The sequence below is a fragment of the Oncorhynchus masou genome, unplaced genomic scaffold (assembly GCF_036934945.1).
Source record: "Oncorhynchus masou masou isolate Uvic2021 unplaced genomic scaffold, UVic_Omas_1.1 unplaced_scaffold_2497, whole genome shotgun sequence".
NCBI classification, from domain to species: domain Eukaryota; kingdom Metazoa; phylum Chordata; class Actinopteri; order Salmoniformes; family Salmonidae; genus Oncorhynchus; species Oncorhynchus masou.
In genome coordinates this window covers 30,159-46,775 of record NW_027008949.1, presented here as the reverse complement: position 1 = coordinate 46,775, position 16,617 = coordinate 30,159, and the positions used below count along the sequence as shown (strand labels likewise).

Here is a 16,617-nt window from a genome sequence, read left to right as displayed (position 1 = left end):
TCATAACATGGTTATAACTATAATGTTGATATCATGGATGGTCAGTCCTGTATAGCCTCATAACATGGTTATAACTATAATGTTGATATCATGGATGATCAGGCCTTGCGTCCATTTCTCTGTCTATTAATCTGAGACTGGTTACATTTCTCCAGGCCCTTCCCTCAGCTTTATACAAAAACTGATTTTCCCTTTAAACAACTGCATATTATCAAGATATCAAAGTGTCACCAACTAAAAGGTAAACAATATATTCCTGTCGTAAATGCAGAATATGGTATTTATTTTTCCCATGTAAATAGTCCTTTTCAGTAGTGCTCAAAGCAGGCCATTCCATGAGCTCAGCGTTCGTTTTTCAACTGGAATCAATGAGCCCAGTCAGTCCTCCATGACAACACAATCATAAACAACAATCAGTCCTCCATGACAACACAATCATAAACAACAATCAGTCCTCCATGACAACACAATCATAAACAACAATCAGTCCTCCATGACAACACAATCATAAACAACAATCAGTCCTCCATGACAACACAATCATAAACAGCAATCAGTCCTCCATGACAACACAATCATAAACAACAATCAGTCCTCCATGACAACACAATCATAAACAACAATCAGTCCTCCATGACAACACAATCATAAACAACAATCAGTCCTCCATGACAACACAATCATAAACAACAATCAGTCTTCCATGACAACACAATCATAAACAACAGAGTAGGCTAATAAGTCCTTAGTTTTGGGGTCATGCTCAGGTAAAACTATTTAGATAATCTATACTTCTATATATCCAGGTCCTGTTCTTGAAGGTCAAGGGGTATAACAATTATAGGAATGACTGGAAATCTGATAGACTTTGGTTTTTAATTTAAAGATATAATGTAAATGTATTATCATGTTGTAGAAAGCGATGGGTTAGAAGAAGTCTACATCTCCAACCCATAAAGTAACATTTAACATCCATATATGGCCAGCTATGTAAACTTTAACATTGATTTATGAAATGAAAATATGTTTTGTCTTCTTCTAACGCCTCTTAAGGGGAAAGTAATCTAAAAGTAACTGAATGTAATCAGATTACATTAGACTACAATTTTGACCCGGTAACGAGTAATTGTAACGATTTACATTTAGAAGGTAACCTACCCGACCCATGTTTGTTTGTTTACTATTCTTGTGGGGACTTCTGGTACAGTATAGTTAAACACACACACACACACAACTTAGTATGGGCCTTTTTACAATAGAACAATTGTCTGTCATGAAATACGTGTTCTGATTCCTCAACAAACAACAGCTGACGTAGAGAAGCTGCTGCTACTGTATATCAATCTGGAAAGAAGGTAGAAAGAACAGTATGTTGGGTTTGTTTTACAGGGAGAATATGTTTGGGCGAGGATCGTGACCTGTGCTTATAAAGGAAGGAAAGGCAACACGTACCACCTGGCTATTAGGAAGACCGTTGCCCCTCAGAATCCCATTGTGACATAAGAGGAAGGAAAGGCAACACGTACAACCTGGCTATTAGAAGACCGTTGCCCCTCAGAATCCCATTGTGACATAAGAGGAAGGAAAGGCAACACGTACAACCTGGCTATTAGGAAGACCGTTGCCCCTCAGAATCCCATTGTGACATAAGAGGAAGGAAAGGCAACACGTACAACCTGGCTATTAGGAAGACCGTTGCCCCTCAGAATCCCATTGTGACATAAGAGGAAGGAAAGGCAACATGTACAACCTGGCTATTAGGAAGACCGTTGCCCCTCAGAATCCCATTGTGACATTAGAGGAAGGAAAGGCAACACGTACAACCTGGCTATTAGGAAGACCGTTGCCCCTCAGAATCCCATTGTGACATAAGAGGAAGGAAAGGCAACACGTACAACCTGGCTATTAGGAAGACCGTTGCCCCTCAGAATCCCATTGTGACATAAGAGGAAGGAAAGGCAACACGTACAACCTGGCTATTAGGAAGACCGTTGCCCCTCAGAATCCCATTGTGACATAAGAGGAAGGAAAGGCAACACGTACAACCTGGCTATTAGGAAGACCGTTGCCCCTCAGAATCCCATTGTGACATAAGAGGAAGGAAAGGCAACACGTACAACCTGGCTATTAGGAAGACCGTTGCCCCTCAGAATCCCATTGTGACATAAGAGGAAGGAAAGGCAACACGTACAACTTGGCTATTAGGGAGACCGTTGCCCCTCAGAATCCCATTGTGACATTAGAGGAAGGAAAGGCAACACGTACAACCTGGCTATTAGGGAGACCGTTGCCCCTCAGAATCCCATTGTGACATAAGAGGAAGGAAAGGCAACACGTACAACCTGGCTATTAGGAAGACCGTTGCCCCTCAGAATCCCATTGTGACATAAGAGGAAGGAAAGGCAACACGTACAACCTGGCTATTAGGAAGGCCGTTGCCCCTCAGAATCCCATTGTGACATAAGAGGAAGGAAAGGCAACACGTACAACCTGGCTATTAGGAAGACCGTTGCCCCTCAGAATCCCATTGTGACATTAGAGGAAGGAATGATAACACTATTAGCTTCTAGACCTGTCAATCAAAAGCCTTAGAGGCGTATCCCTGAACATATATTGTCTTCCTTATTAATGAAGGAACGAACCAAGTCCTATATTTCTTACCAGTTCCATCGCAAGTCAACGATGTCATTACGAAACAGTTGTGCCTGCCGGCTGACCTGATATTTTTTTGACATTTCTGAATGTTAATATTGAAGAATATATCAGAGATAGTACTGTCCATTCATTTCAGTGTAAACATACCGTATGAATGCCCTGTGACAGCACTGAAACACTCTCAGACACGTTACTGAACTGCACCGCACACTCATTCTGCATTGGGCTGTTTGACTGCTGTTAGCAAATGTCATATAAGAATGAACACTGATTTTGCCTTTTCATTTGTCCAGTGAAATATCAAATTGGTGAAGCAGGTAACCGTGACTGTGCCTTTAAAGCTGTTCATTGGTCCTCTCAAGAAATTGTTAGGATAATCTGGTTCCTTTATGCTCCTGAGCTCTTCATAGATTGGCTAGCTAGTTAATCTGAGAGCCCAGTCCTGATGCCACATTATAATTAGGAATCATTGTTATGTGTTGACAGTGTAAATGAAGGCTGTATTATATGATTTTAACCCCAACGTGACAAGAATGTTGTTGTAATCATAGTTATATAATTCACTGCTTTGCTGTCTGGCTTTACAGGAAAATATTCAATAAGACCTATTTCAAGTCATCTAGAGAAATCTCCAATCAATAAAGGCCCTCTTTAGAGACTCATTGTCAAGAATTACACATGGAATTATATTATTGAATGAGCCCCGTGGATCAAGGACAACAGAATCAACTACATCTACCCCCCCCCCCTCTCCCCGCTCCTCCACCCCCATCCAACTGCGAAAGCTTGAATGGGGACCTATTGCAAAACAGCGTCTTGCAGATCGCTCAGCTGTCAACAGTCCACTCGACTGCTTCCTCGGGGAGACAAGGTTATCGGTCGCCGTTCAGATCTTTGAATAAAAAATAAAAAAACATTTTTTGTATTTCTCTTCAATTGTTCAACAATGCGATGAAAACGCCACGAAGACATTGTGATATTTAGGTTTGAAAAACAGAAAAAAAGAGACGATGCCTGGTGAAACGCCGCCGATTCACCAGCGCGCCTCTATTGCAGGCCATCTGAAAACCATAACAATAGAGATATGATGCCGGGCTTGAGCGTCGTATGCAGCGCCGTTATTGTCCTGTTCGGAGCGGTTTGCAGCGTTTTCATATTCTGTGAGTATCTGATTTATTACGCCGCGATATTACAGTGTGGTTGGCCAGGGATCGACCATGGTGCGCCGGCGGCTGAGAAGAGCGCAGACGGGCAACCAAATGCGGAGGTTCTCCGCGCTTTGGTGCTTTCAGACCCGCACCTCCTCGGCGCTGTCGGAGGGCACTGGTTCGACAAACTGCGAAGGTAATTGATCCTGATAAATAGATCGAACTAAGCATTTTATTGTGAAAATAAATAATTGTATGTTTTGCATATACTTTGTGAGCGAGTTTCTATTATACAAGGGAATGCATGAGATGCGTGTACGGTGGTTCCTCCGCTCCCCGACTCTCTTTATCAGCCAATATCCACGCTGTCTCCAAGAAGACGAGTTGAGTCGTCAACAATCACAACAGAGCGGGTAATGCATGGTGCACTGAGCAGACAGTGTGTCGGTCTGTTTCTGTGCCACCCAGAGAATGGCAGATGGAACGGGCTTTCCAGACCGCGCTGGCACTGCTCCGACCCGAGGTCGTTTTTATTCTGGGAGATGTGTTCGACGAGGGGAAGTGGAGCTCTCCAAAGGTATGTGCCCATAAACGCCCGTTAATACAGGATACACTGCAGCGAATTCTTGGAGTTGTCCATATTGAGATTCGAACCAGCAACTTATTCTTAGCAATTATGCAAAGAGGTACAAGCCTGTTGATGCGGCGTCGATGTTATTCTAGCGACAGTAGGCAAACACTGAACAGCTCTATGTAATAGTCCTATATACTGACTGTATTTATTCCCCCTGTCCCGACAGGTCTATGTAATAGTCCTATATACTGACTGTATTTATTCCCCCTGTCCCGACAGGTCTATGTAATAGTCCTATACTGACTGTATTTATTCCCCCTGTCCCGACAGGTCTATGTAATAGTCCTATATACTGACTGTATTTATTCCCCCTGTCCCTACAGGTCTATGTAATAGTCCTAAAGACTGACTGTATTTATTCCCCCTGTCCCTACAGGTCTATATAATAGTCCTATATACTGACTGTATTTATTCCCCCTGTCCCTACAGGTCTATGTAATAGTCCTAAAGACTGACTGTATTTATTCCCCCTGTCCCGACAGGTCTATGTAATAGTCCTATACTGACTGTATTTATTCCCCCTGTCCCGACAGGTCTATATAATAGTCCTATATACTGACTGTATTTATTCCCCCTGTCCAGACAGGTCTATATAATAGTCCTAAAGACTGACTGTATTTATTCCCCCTGTCCCTACAGGTCTATGTAATAGTCCTAAAGACTGACTGTAATTATTACCCCTAATAATAGTCCTATAGACTGACTGTATTTATTCCTCTTCCTATGCAATAGTCCTATATACTGACTGTATTTATTCCCCCTGTCCCTACAGGTCTATATAATAGTCCTAAAGACTGACTGTATTTATTCCCCCTGTCCCTACAGGTCTATGTAATAGTCCTAAAGACTGACTGTATTTATTCCCCCTGTCCCTACAGGTCTATGTAATAGTCCTATATACTGACTGTATTTATTCCCCCTGTCCCTACAGATCTATGTAATAGTCCTAAAGACTGACTGTATTTATTCCTCTTCCTATGTAATAGTCCTATAGACTGACTGTATTTATTCCTCTTCCTATGCAATAGTCCTATATACTGACTGTATTTATTCCCCCTGTCCCTACAGATCTATGTAATAGTCCTAAAGACTGACTGTATTTATTCCCCCTGTCCCTACAGGTCTATGTAATAGTCCTAAAGACTGACTGTATTTATTCCCCCTGTCCCTACAGGTCTATGTAATAGTCCTATAGACTGATTGTATTTATTCCCCCTGTCCCTACAGGTCTATGTAATAGTCCTAAAGACTGACTGTATTTATTCCCCCTGTCCCTACAGGTCTATGTAATAGTCCTATATACTGACTGTATTTATTCCTCTTCCTATGCAATAGTCATATATACTGACTGTATTTATTCCCCTTGTCCCGACAGGTCTATGTAATAGTCCTAAAGACTGACTGTATTTATTCCCCCTGTCCCTACAGGTCTATGTAGTAGTCCTAAAGACTGACTGTATTTATTCCCCTGTCCCTACAGGTCTATGTAATAGTCCTATATACTGACTGTATTTATTCCTCTTCCTATGCAATAGTCATATATACTGACTGTATTTATTCCCACCTGTCCCGACAGGTCTATGTAATAGTCCTAAAGACTGACTGTATTTATTCCCCCTGTCCCTACAGGTCTATGTAATAGTCCTATATACTGACTGTATTTATTCCTCTTCCTATGTAATAGTCCTATAGACTGACTGTATTTATTCCTCTTCCTATGCAATAGTCCTATATACTGACTGTATTTATTCCCCCTGTCCCGACAGGTCTATGTAATAGTCCTATACTGACTGTATTTATTCCCCCTGTCCCTACAGATCTATGTAATAGTCCTAAAGACTGACTGTATTTATTCCTCTTCCTATGTAATAGTCCTATAGACTGACTGTATTTATTCCTCTTCCTATGCAATAGTCCTATATACTGACTGTATTTATTCCCCCTGTCCCTACAAGTCTATGTAATAGTCCTAAAGACTGACTGTATTTATTCCCCCTGTCCCTACAGGTCTATATAATAGTCCTAAAGACTGACTGTATTTATTCCCCCTGTCCCTACAGGTCTATGTAATAGTCCTATAGACTGATTGTATTTATTCCCCCTGTCCCTACAGGTCTATGTAATAGTCCTAAAGACTGACTGTATTTATTCCCCCTGTCCCTACAGGTCTATGTAATAGTCCTATATACTGACTGTATTTATTCCTCTTCCTATGCAATAGTCATATATACTGACTGTATTTATTCCCCTTGTCCCGACAGGTCTATGTAATAGTCCTAAAGACTGACTGTATTTATTCCCCCTGTCCCTACAGGTCTATGTAGTAGTCCTAAAGACTGACTGTATTTATTCCCCCTGTCCCTACAGGTCTATGTAATAGTCCTATATACTGACTGTATTTATTCCTCTTCCTATGCAATAGTCATATATACTGACTGTATTTATTCCCCCTGTCCCGACAGGTCTATGTAATAGTCCTAAAGACTGACTGTATTTATTCCCCCTGTCCCTACAGGTCTATGTAATAGTCCTATATACTGACTGTATTTATTCCTCTTCCTATGTAATAGTCCTATAGACTGACTGTATTTATTCCTCTTCCTATGCAATAGTCCTATATACTGACTGTATTTATTCCCCCTGTCCCGACAGGTCTATGTAATAGTCCTATACTGACTGTATTTATTCCCCCTGTCCCTACAGATCTATGTAATAGTCCTAAAGACTGACTGTATTTATTCCTCTTCCTATGTAATAGTCCTATAGACTGACTGTATTTATTCCTCTTCCTATGCAATAGTCCTATATACTGACTGTATTTATTCCCCCTGTCCCTACAAGTCTATGTAATAGTCCTATATACTGACTGTATTTATTCCCCCTGTCCCTACAGGTCTATGTAATAGTCCTATAGACTGACTGTATTTATTCCCCCTGTCCCTACAGGTCTATGTAATAGTCCTAAAGACTGACTGTATTTATTCCCCCTGCCCCTACAGGTCTATATAATAGTCCTATAGACTGACTATTTATTCCTCTTCCTATATAATACTCCCCTTGGTCTTATTCACTCCACAGAACTGGGAGGATGATGTCTGTCGTTTCCAGAAGATGTTCAGACATCCCAGTGACACAGAGCTGGTAGTTCTGGTTGGAAACCACGACATCGGCTTCCACTACGAGTAGGTTCATATCCATCAGCATGAAGCTGTAGACTCTATACTGTACATACGGTATACTGCAGACTCTATACTGTACATACCGTATACTGCACATACCGTATACTGCAAACTCTATACTGTACATACCGTATACTGCAGTCCCTATACTGTACATAATGTATACTGCAGACTCTATACTGTACATACCGTATACTGCAGTATCTATACTGCACGAACCGTACACGGCAGGTTCTATAATGTACATACTGTATACTGCAGCCTCCTGTACATACCGTATACGGCAGACTCTATACTGTACATACCGTATACTGCAGACTCTATACTGCAGACTCTATACTGTACATACCGTATACTGCACACTCTATACTGTACATACCGTATACTGCAGACTCTATACTGTACATACGGTATACTGCAGACTCTATACTGTACATACCGTATACTGCACATACCGTATACTGCAAACTCTATACTCTACATACCGTATACTGCACATACCGTATACTGCAGACTCTATACTCTACATACCGTACACTGCAGACTCTATACTCTACATACCGTATACTGCACATACCGTATACTGCAGACTCTATATTCTACATAACGTATACTGCAGACTCTATACTGCACATACCGTATACTGCAGACTCTATACTCGACATACCGTATACTGCAACCTATACTGCACATAACATACACTGCAGACTCTATACTGTACATACCGTATACTGCAAACTCTATACTTTACATACCGTATACTGCACATACTGTATACTGCAGACTCTATACTCTACATAACGTATACTGCACATACCGTATACTGCAGACTCTATACTGTACATACCGTATACTGCAGACTCTATGCTGCACATACCGTATACTGCAGACTCTATATTGTACATACCGTATACTGCAAACTCTATACTGCACATAACATATACTGCAAACTCTATACTGTACATACCGTAAAATGCAAACTATATTCTGCACATACGGTATACTGCAGACTCTATACTGCACATAACGTATACTGCAAACTCTATACTCTACATACCGTACACTGCAGACTCTATACTGTACATACCGTATACTGCAGACTCTATACTGTACATACCGTATACTGCAAACTTTATACTCTACATACCGTATACTGCAGACTCTATACTGTACAGACCGTATACTGCACACTCTATACTGTACATACCGTATACTGCAGACTCTATACTGTACATACCGTATACTGCAGACTCTATACTGTACATACCGTATACTGCACATACCGTATACTATAAACTCTATACTCTACATACCGTATACTGCACTCTATACTCTACATACCGTACACTGCAGACTCTATACTCTACATACCGTATACTGCACATACCGTATACTGTAACCTATACTAAACATAACATACACTGCAGACTCTATACTGTACATACCGTATACTGCAAACTCTATACTTTACATACCGTATACTGCACATACTGTATACTGCAGACTCTATACTCTACATAACGTATACTGCACATACCGTATACTGCAGACTCTATACTGTACATACCGTATACTGCAGACTCTATGCTGCACATACCGTATACTGCGGACTCTATACTGTACATACCGTATACTGCAAACTCTATACTGCACATAACATATACTGCAAACTCTATACTGTACATACCGTATACTGCAAACTATATACTGCACATACGGTATACTGTAGACTCTATACTGCACATAACGTATACTGCAAATTCTATACTCTACATACCGTACACTGCAGACTCGATACTGTACATACCGTATACTGCAGACTCTATACTGCACATACGGTATACTGCAGACTCTATACTGCACATAAAGTATACTGCAAACTCTATACTCTACATACCGTATACTGCACATACCGTATACTGCAGACTCTATACTCTACATACCGTATTCTGCAGACTCTATACTGCACATAACATACACTGCAGACTCTATACTGTACATACAGTATACTGCAAACTCTATACTGTACATACCGTATACTGCACATACCGTATACTGCAGACTCTATACTCTACATACCGTATACTGCAGACTCTATACTGCACATACCGTATACTGCAGACTCTATACTCTACATACCGTATACTGCAACCTATACTGCACATAACATACACTGCAGACTCTATACTGTACATACCGTATACTGCAGACTCTATACTCTACATAACGTATACTGCACATACCGTATACTGCAGACTCTATACTGTACATACCGTATACTGCAGACTCTATACTGTACATACCGTATACTGCAAACTCTATACTGCACATAACATATACTGCAAACTCTATACTGTACATACCGTATACTGCAGACTCTATACTGTACATACCGTATACTGCAGACTCTATACTGTACATACCGTATACTGCACATACCGTATACTGCAAACGCTATACTCTACATACCGTATACTGCACATACCGTATACTGCAGACTCTATACTCTACATACCGTACACTGCAGACTCTATACTCTACATACCGTATACTGCAAACTCTATACTGTACATACCGTATACTGCAGACTCTATACTGCACATAACAAACACTGCAGACTCTATACTGTACATACCGTATACTGAAAACTCTATACTGTACATACCGTATACTGCAGACTCTATACTGCAGACTCTATACTGTACAGACCGTATACTGCACACTCTATACTGTACATACCGTATACTGCAGACTCTATACTGTACATACCGTATACTGCAGACTCTATACTGTACATACCGTATACTGCACATACCGTATACTGCAAACTCTATACTCTACATACCGTATACTGCACTCTATACTCTACATACCGTACACTGCAGACTCTATACTCTACATACCGTATACTGCACATACCGTATACTGCAACCTATACTGCACATAACATACACTGCAGACTCTATACTGTACATACCGTATACTGCACATACTGTATACTGCAGACTCTATACTCTACATAACGTATACTGCACATACCATATACTGCAGACTCTATACTGTACATACCGTGTACTGCAGACTCTATGCTGCACATACCGTATACTGCGGACTCTATACTGTACATACCGTATACTGCAAACTCTATACTGCACATAACATATACTGCAAACTCTATACTGTACATACCGTATACTGCAAACTATATACTGCACATACGATATACTGCAGACTCTATACTGCACATAACGTATACTGCAAACTCTATACTCTACATACCGTACACTGCAGACTCTATACTGTACATACCGTATACTGCAGACTCAATACTGCACATACGGTATACTGCAGACTCTATACTGCACATAAAGTATACTGCAAACTCTATACTCTACATACCGTATACTGCACATACCGTATACTGCAGACTCTATACTCTACATACCGTATACTGCAGACTCTATACTGCACATAACATACACTGCAGACTCTATACTGTACATACCGTATACTGCAAACTCTATACTGTACATACCGTATACTGCACATACCGTATACTGCAGACTCTATACTCTACATACCGTATACTGCAGACTCTATACTGCACATACCGTATACTGCAGACTCTATACTCTACATACCGTATACTGCAACCTATACTGCACATAACATACACTGCAGACACTATACTGTACATACCGTATACTGCAGACTCTATACTCTACATAACGTATACTGCACATACCGTATACTGCAGACTCTACACTGTACATACCGTATACTGCAGACTCTATACTGTACATACCGTATACTGCAGACTCTATGCTGCACATACCGTATACTGCAGACTCTATACTGTACATACCGTATACTGCAAACTATATACTGCACATAAGGTATACTGCAGACTCTATACTGCACATAACGTATACTGCAAACTCTATACTCTACATACCGTACACTGCAGACTCTATACTGTACATACCGTATACTGCAGACTCTATACTGCACATACGGTATACTGCAGACTCTATACTGCACATAACGTATACTGCAAATTCTATACTGTACATACCGTATACTGCAAACTCTATACTCTACATACCGTACACTGCAGACTCTATACTCTACATACCGTACACTGCAGACTCTATACTGTGCATACTGTATACTGCAGACTCTATACTGTACATACCGTATACTGCAAACTCTATACTCTACATACCCTTACTGCACATACCGTATACTGCAGACTCTATACTCTACATACCGTATACTGCAGACTCTATACTGCACATACCTTATACTGCAGACTCTATACCGTACATACCGTATACTACAGACTCTATACTGCACATACCGTATACTGCAGACTCTATACTGTACATACCGTATACTACAGACTCTATACTCTACATACCGTATACTGCAGACTCTATACTGTACATACCGTATACTGCAGACTCTATACTGTACATACCGTATACTACAGACTCTATACTGCACATACCGTATACTGCAGACTCTATACTGTACATACCGTATACTACAGACTCTATACTGTACATACCGTATACTGCAGACTCTATACTGTACATACCGTATACTGCAGACTCTATACTGCAGACTCTATACTGTACATACCGTATACTGCACACTCTACTGTACATACCGTATACTGCAGACTCTATACTGTACATACCGTTTACTGCAGACTCTATACTGTACATACCGTATACTGCAGACTCTATACTGTACATACCGTATACTGCACATACCGTATACTGCAAACTCTATACTGTACATACCGTATACTGCACATACCGTATACTGCAGACTCTATACTCTACATACCGTATACTGCAGACTCTATACTGCACATACCGTATACTGCAGACTCTATACTCGACATACCGTATACTGCAACCTATACTGCACATAACATACACTGCAGACTCTATACTGTACATACCGTATACTGCAAACTCTATACTTTACATACCGTATACTGCACATACTGTATACTGCAGACTCTATACTCTACATAACGTATACTGCACATACCGTATACTGCAGACTCTATACTGTACATACCGTATACTGCAGACTCTATGCTGCACATACCGTATACTGCAGACTCTATATTGTACATACCGTATACTGCAAACTCTATACTGCACATAACATATACTGCAAACTCTATACTGTACATACCGTAAAATGCAAACTATATACTGCACATACGGTATACTGCAGACTCTATACTGCACATAACGTATACTGCAAACTCTATACTCTACATACCGTACACTGCAGACTCTATACTGTACATACCGTATACTGCAGACTCTATACTGTACATACCGTATACTGCAAACTTTATACTCTACATACCGTATACTGCAGACTCTATACTGTCCAGACCGTATACTGCACACTCTATACTGTACATACCGTATACTGCAGACTCTTTACTGTACATACCGTATACTGCACATACCGTATACTATAAACTCTATACTCTACATACCGTATACTGCACTCTATACTCTACATACCGTACACTGCAGACTCTATACTCTACATACCGTATACTGCACATACCGTATACTGTAACCTATACTAAACATAACATACACTGCAGACTCTATACTGTACATACCGTATACTGCAAACTCTATACTTTACATACCGTATACTGCACATACTGTATACTGCAGACTCTATACTCTACATAACGTATACTGCACATACCGTATACTGCAGACTCTATACTGTACATACCGTATACTGCAGACTCTATGCTGCACATACCGTATACTGCGGACTCTATACTGTACATACCGTATACTGAAAACTCTATACTGCACATAACATATACTGCAAACTCTATACTGTACATACCGTATACTGCAAACTATATACTGCACATACGGTATACTGTAGACTCTATACTGCACATAACGTATACTGCAAATTCTATACTCTACATACCGTACACTGCAGACTCGATACTGTACATACCGTATACTGCAGACTCTATACTGCACATACGGAATACTGCAGACTCTATACTGCACATAAAGTATACTGCAAACTCTATACTCTACATACCGTATACTGCACATACCGTATACTGCAGACTCTATACTCTACATACCGTATTCTGCAGACTCTATACTGCACATAACATACACTGCAGACTCTATACTGTACATACAGTATACTGCAAACTCTATACTGTACATACCGTATACTGCACATACCGTATACTGCAGACTCTATACTCTACATACCGTATACTGCAGACTCTATACTGCACATACCGTATACTGCAGACTCTATACTCTACATACCGTATACTGCAACCTATACTGCACATAACATACACTGCAGACTCTATACTGTACATACCGTATACTGCAGACTCTATACTCTACATAACGTATACTGCACATACCGTATACTGCAGACTCTATACTGTACATACCGTATACTGCAGACTCTATACTGTACATACCGTATACTGCAAACTCTATACTGCACATAACATATACTGCAAACTCTATACTGTACATACCGTATACTGCAGACTCTATACTGTACATACCGTATACTGCAGACTCTATACTGTACATACCGTATACTGCACATACCGTATACTGCAAACGCTATACTCTACATACCGTATACTGCACATACCGTATACTGCAGACTCTATACTCTACATACCGTACACTGCAGACTCTATACTCTACATACCGTATACTGCAAACTCTATACTGTACATACCGTATACTGCAGACTCTATACTGCACATAACAAACACTGCAGACTCTATACTGTACATACCGTATACTGAAAACTCTATACTGTACATACAGTATACTGCAGACTCTATACTGCAGACTCTATACTGTACAGACCGTATACTGCACACTCTATACTGTACATACCGTATACTGCAGACTCTATACTGTACATACCGTATACTGCAGACTCTATACTGTACATACCGTATACTGCACACACCGTATACTGCAAACTCTATACTCTACATACCGTACACTGCAGACTCTATACTCTACATACCGTATACTGCACATACCGTATACTGCAACCTATACTGCACATAACATACACTGCAGACTCTATACTGTACATACCGTATACTGCACATACTGTATACTGCAGACTCTATACTCTACATAACGTATACTGCACATACCGTATACTGCAGACTCTATACTGTACATACCGTGTACTGCAGACTCTATGCTGCACATACCGTATACTGCGGACTCTATACTGTACATACCGTATACTGCAAACTCTATACTGCACATAACATATACTGCAAACTCTATACTGTACATACCGTATACTGCAAACTATATACTGCACATACGATATACTGCAGACTCTATACTGCACATAACGTATACTGCAAACTCTATACTCTACATACCGTACACTGCAGACTCTATACTGTACATACCGTATACTGCAGACTCTATACTGCACATACGGTATACTGCAGACTCTATACTGCACATAAAGTATACTGCAAACTCTATACTCTACATACCGTATACTGCACATACCGTATACTGCAGACTCTATACTCTACATACCGTATACTGCAGACTCTATACCGTACATACCGTATACTACAGACTCTATACTGCACATACCGTATACTGCAGACTCTATACTGTACATACCGTATACTACAGACTCTATACTCTACATACCGTATACTGCAGACTCTATACCGTACATACCGTATACTACAGACTCTATACTGCACATACCGTATACTGCAGACTCTATACTGTACATACCGTATACTACAGACTCTATACTGTACATACCGTATACTGCAGACTCTATACTGTACATACCGTATACTGCAGACTCTATACTGCAGACTCTATACTGTACATACCGTATACTGCACACTCTACTGTACATACCGTATACTGCAGACTCTATACTGTACATACCGTTTACTGCAGACTCTATACTGTACATACCGTATACTGCAGACTCTATACTGTACATACCGTATACTGCACATACCGTATACTGCAAACTCTATACTCTACATACCGTATACTGCACATACCGTATACTGCAGACTCTATACTCTACATACCGTACACTGCAGACTCTATACTCTACATACCGTATACTGCACATACCGTATACTGCAGACTCTATACTCTACATACCGTATACTGCAGACTCTATACTGCACATAACATACACTGCAGACTCTATACTGTACATACCGTATACTGCAAACTCTATACTGTACATACCGTATACTGCACATACCGTATAATGCAAACTCTATACTCTACATACCGTATACTGCACATACCGTATACTGCAGACTCTATACTCTACATACCGTACACTGCAGACTCTATACTCTACATACCGTATACTGCACATACCGTATACTGCAGACTCTATACTCTACATACCGTATACTGCAGACTCTATGATGCACATACCGTATACTGCAGACTCTATGCTGCACATACCGTATACTGCAGACTCTATACTGTACATACCGTATACTGCAGACTCTATACTGTACATACCGTATACTACAGACTCTATACTGCACATACCGTATACTACAGACTCTATACTGTACATACCGTATACTACAGACTCTATACTGTACATACCGTTTACTGCAGACTCTATACTGTACATACCGTATACTGCAAACTCTATACTCTACATACCCTTACTGCACATACCGTATACTGCAGACTCTATACTCTACATACCGTATACTGCAGACTCTATACTGTACATACCGTATACTGCAGACTCTATACTGCAGACTCTATACTGTACATACCGTATACTGCACACTCTACTGTACATACCGTATACTGCAGACTCTATACTGTACATACCGTATACTGCAGACTCTATACTGTACATACCGTATACTGCAGACTCTATACTGTACATACCG

At 40.4% G+C, this 16,617-nt stretch overlaps 1 protein-coding gene across 1 annotated transcript in view; it reads left to right on the top strand.

The window, feature by feature from the left end:
* Positions 1-3,739: 3,739 nt before the first annotated feature.
* The window catches only part of LOC135533600 (metallophosphoesterase 1-like), a 35,890-nt gene continuing 23,012 nt past the window's right edge, over positions 3,740-16,617 (top strand). The window contains exons 1-3 of the mRNA XM_064960889.1: positions 3,740-3,999; positions 4,272-4,380; positions 7,516-7,619. Coding sequence (XP_064816961.1) covers positions 3,740-3,999; positions 4,272-4,380; positions 7,516-7,619 — 473 coding nt within the window. The remainder of the gene's footprint in view (positions 4,000-4,271; positions 4,381-7,515; positions 7,620-16,617) is intronic.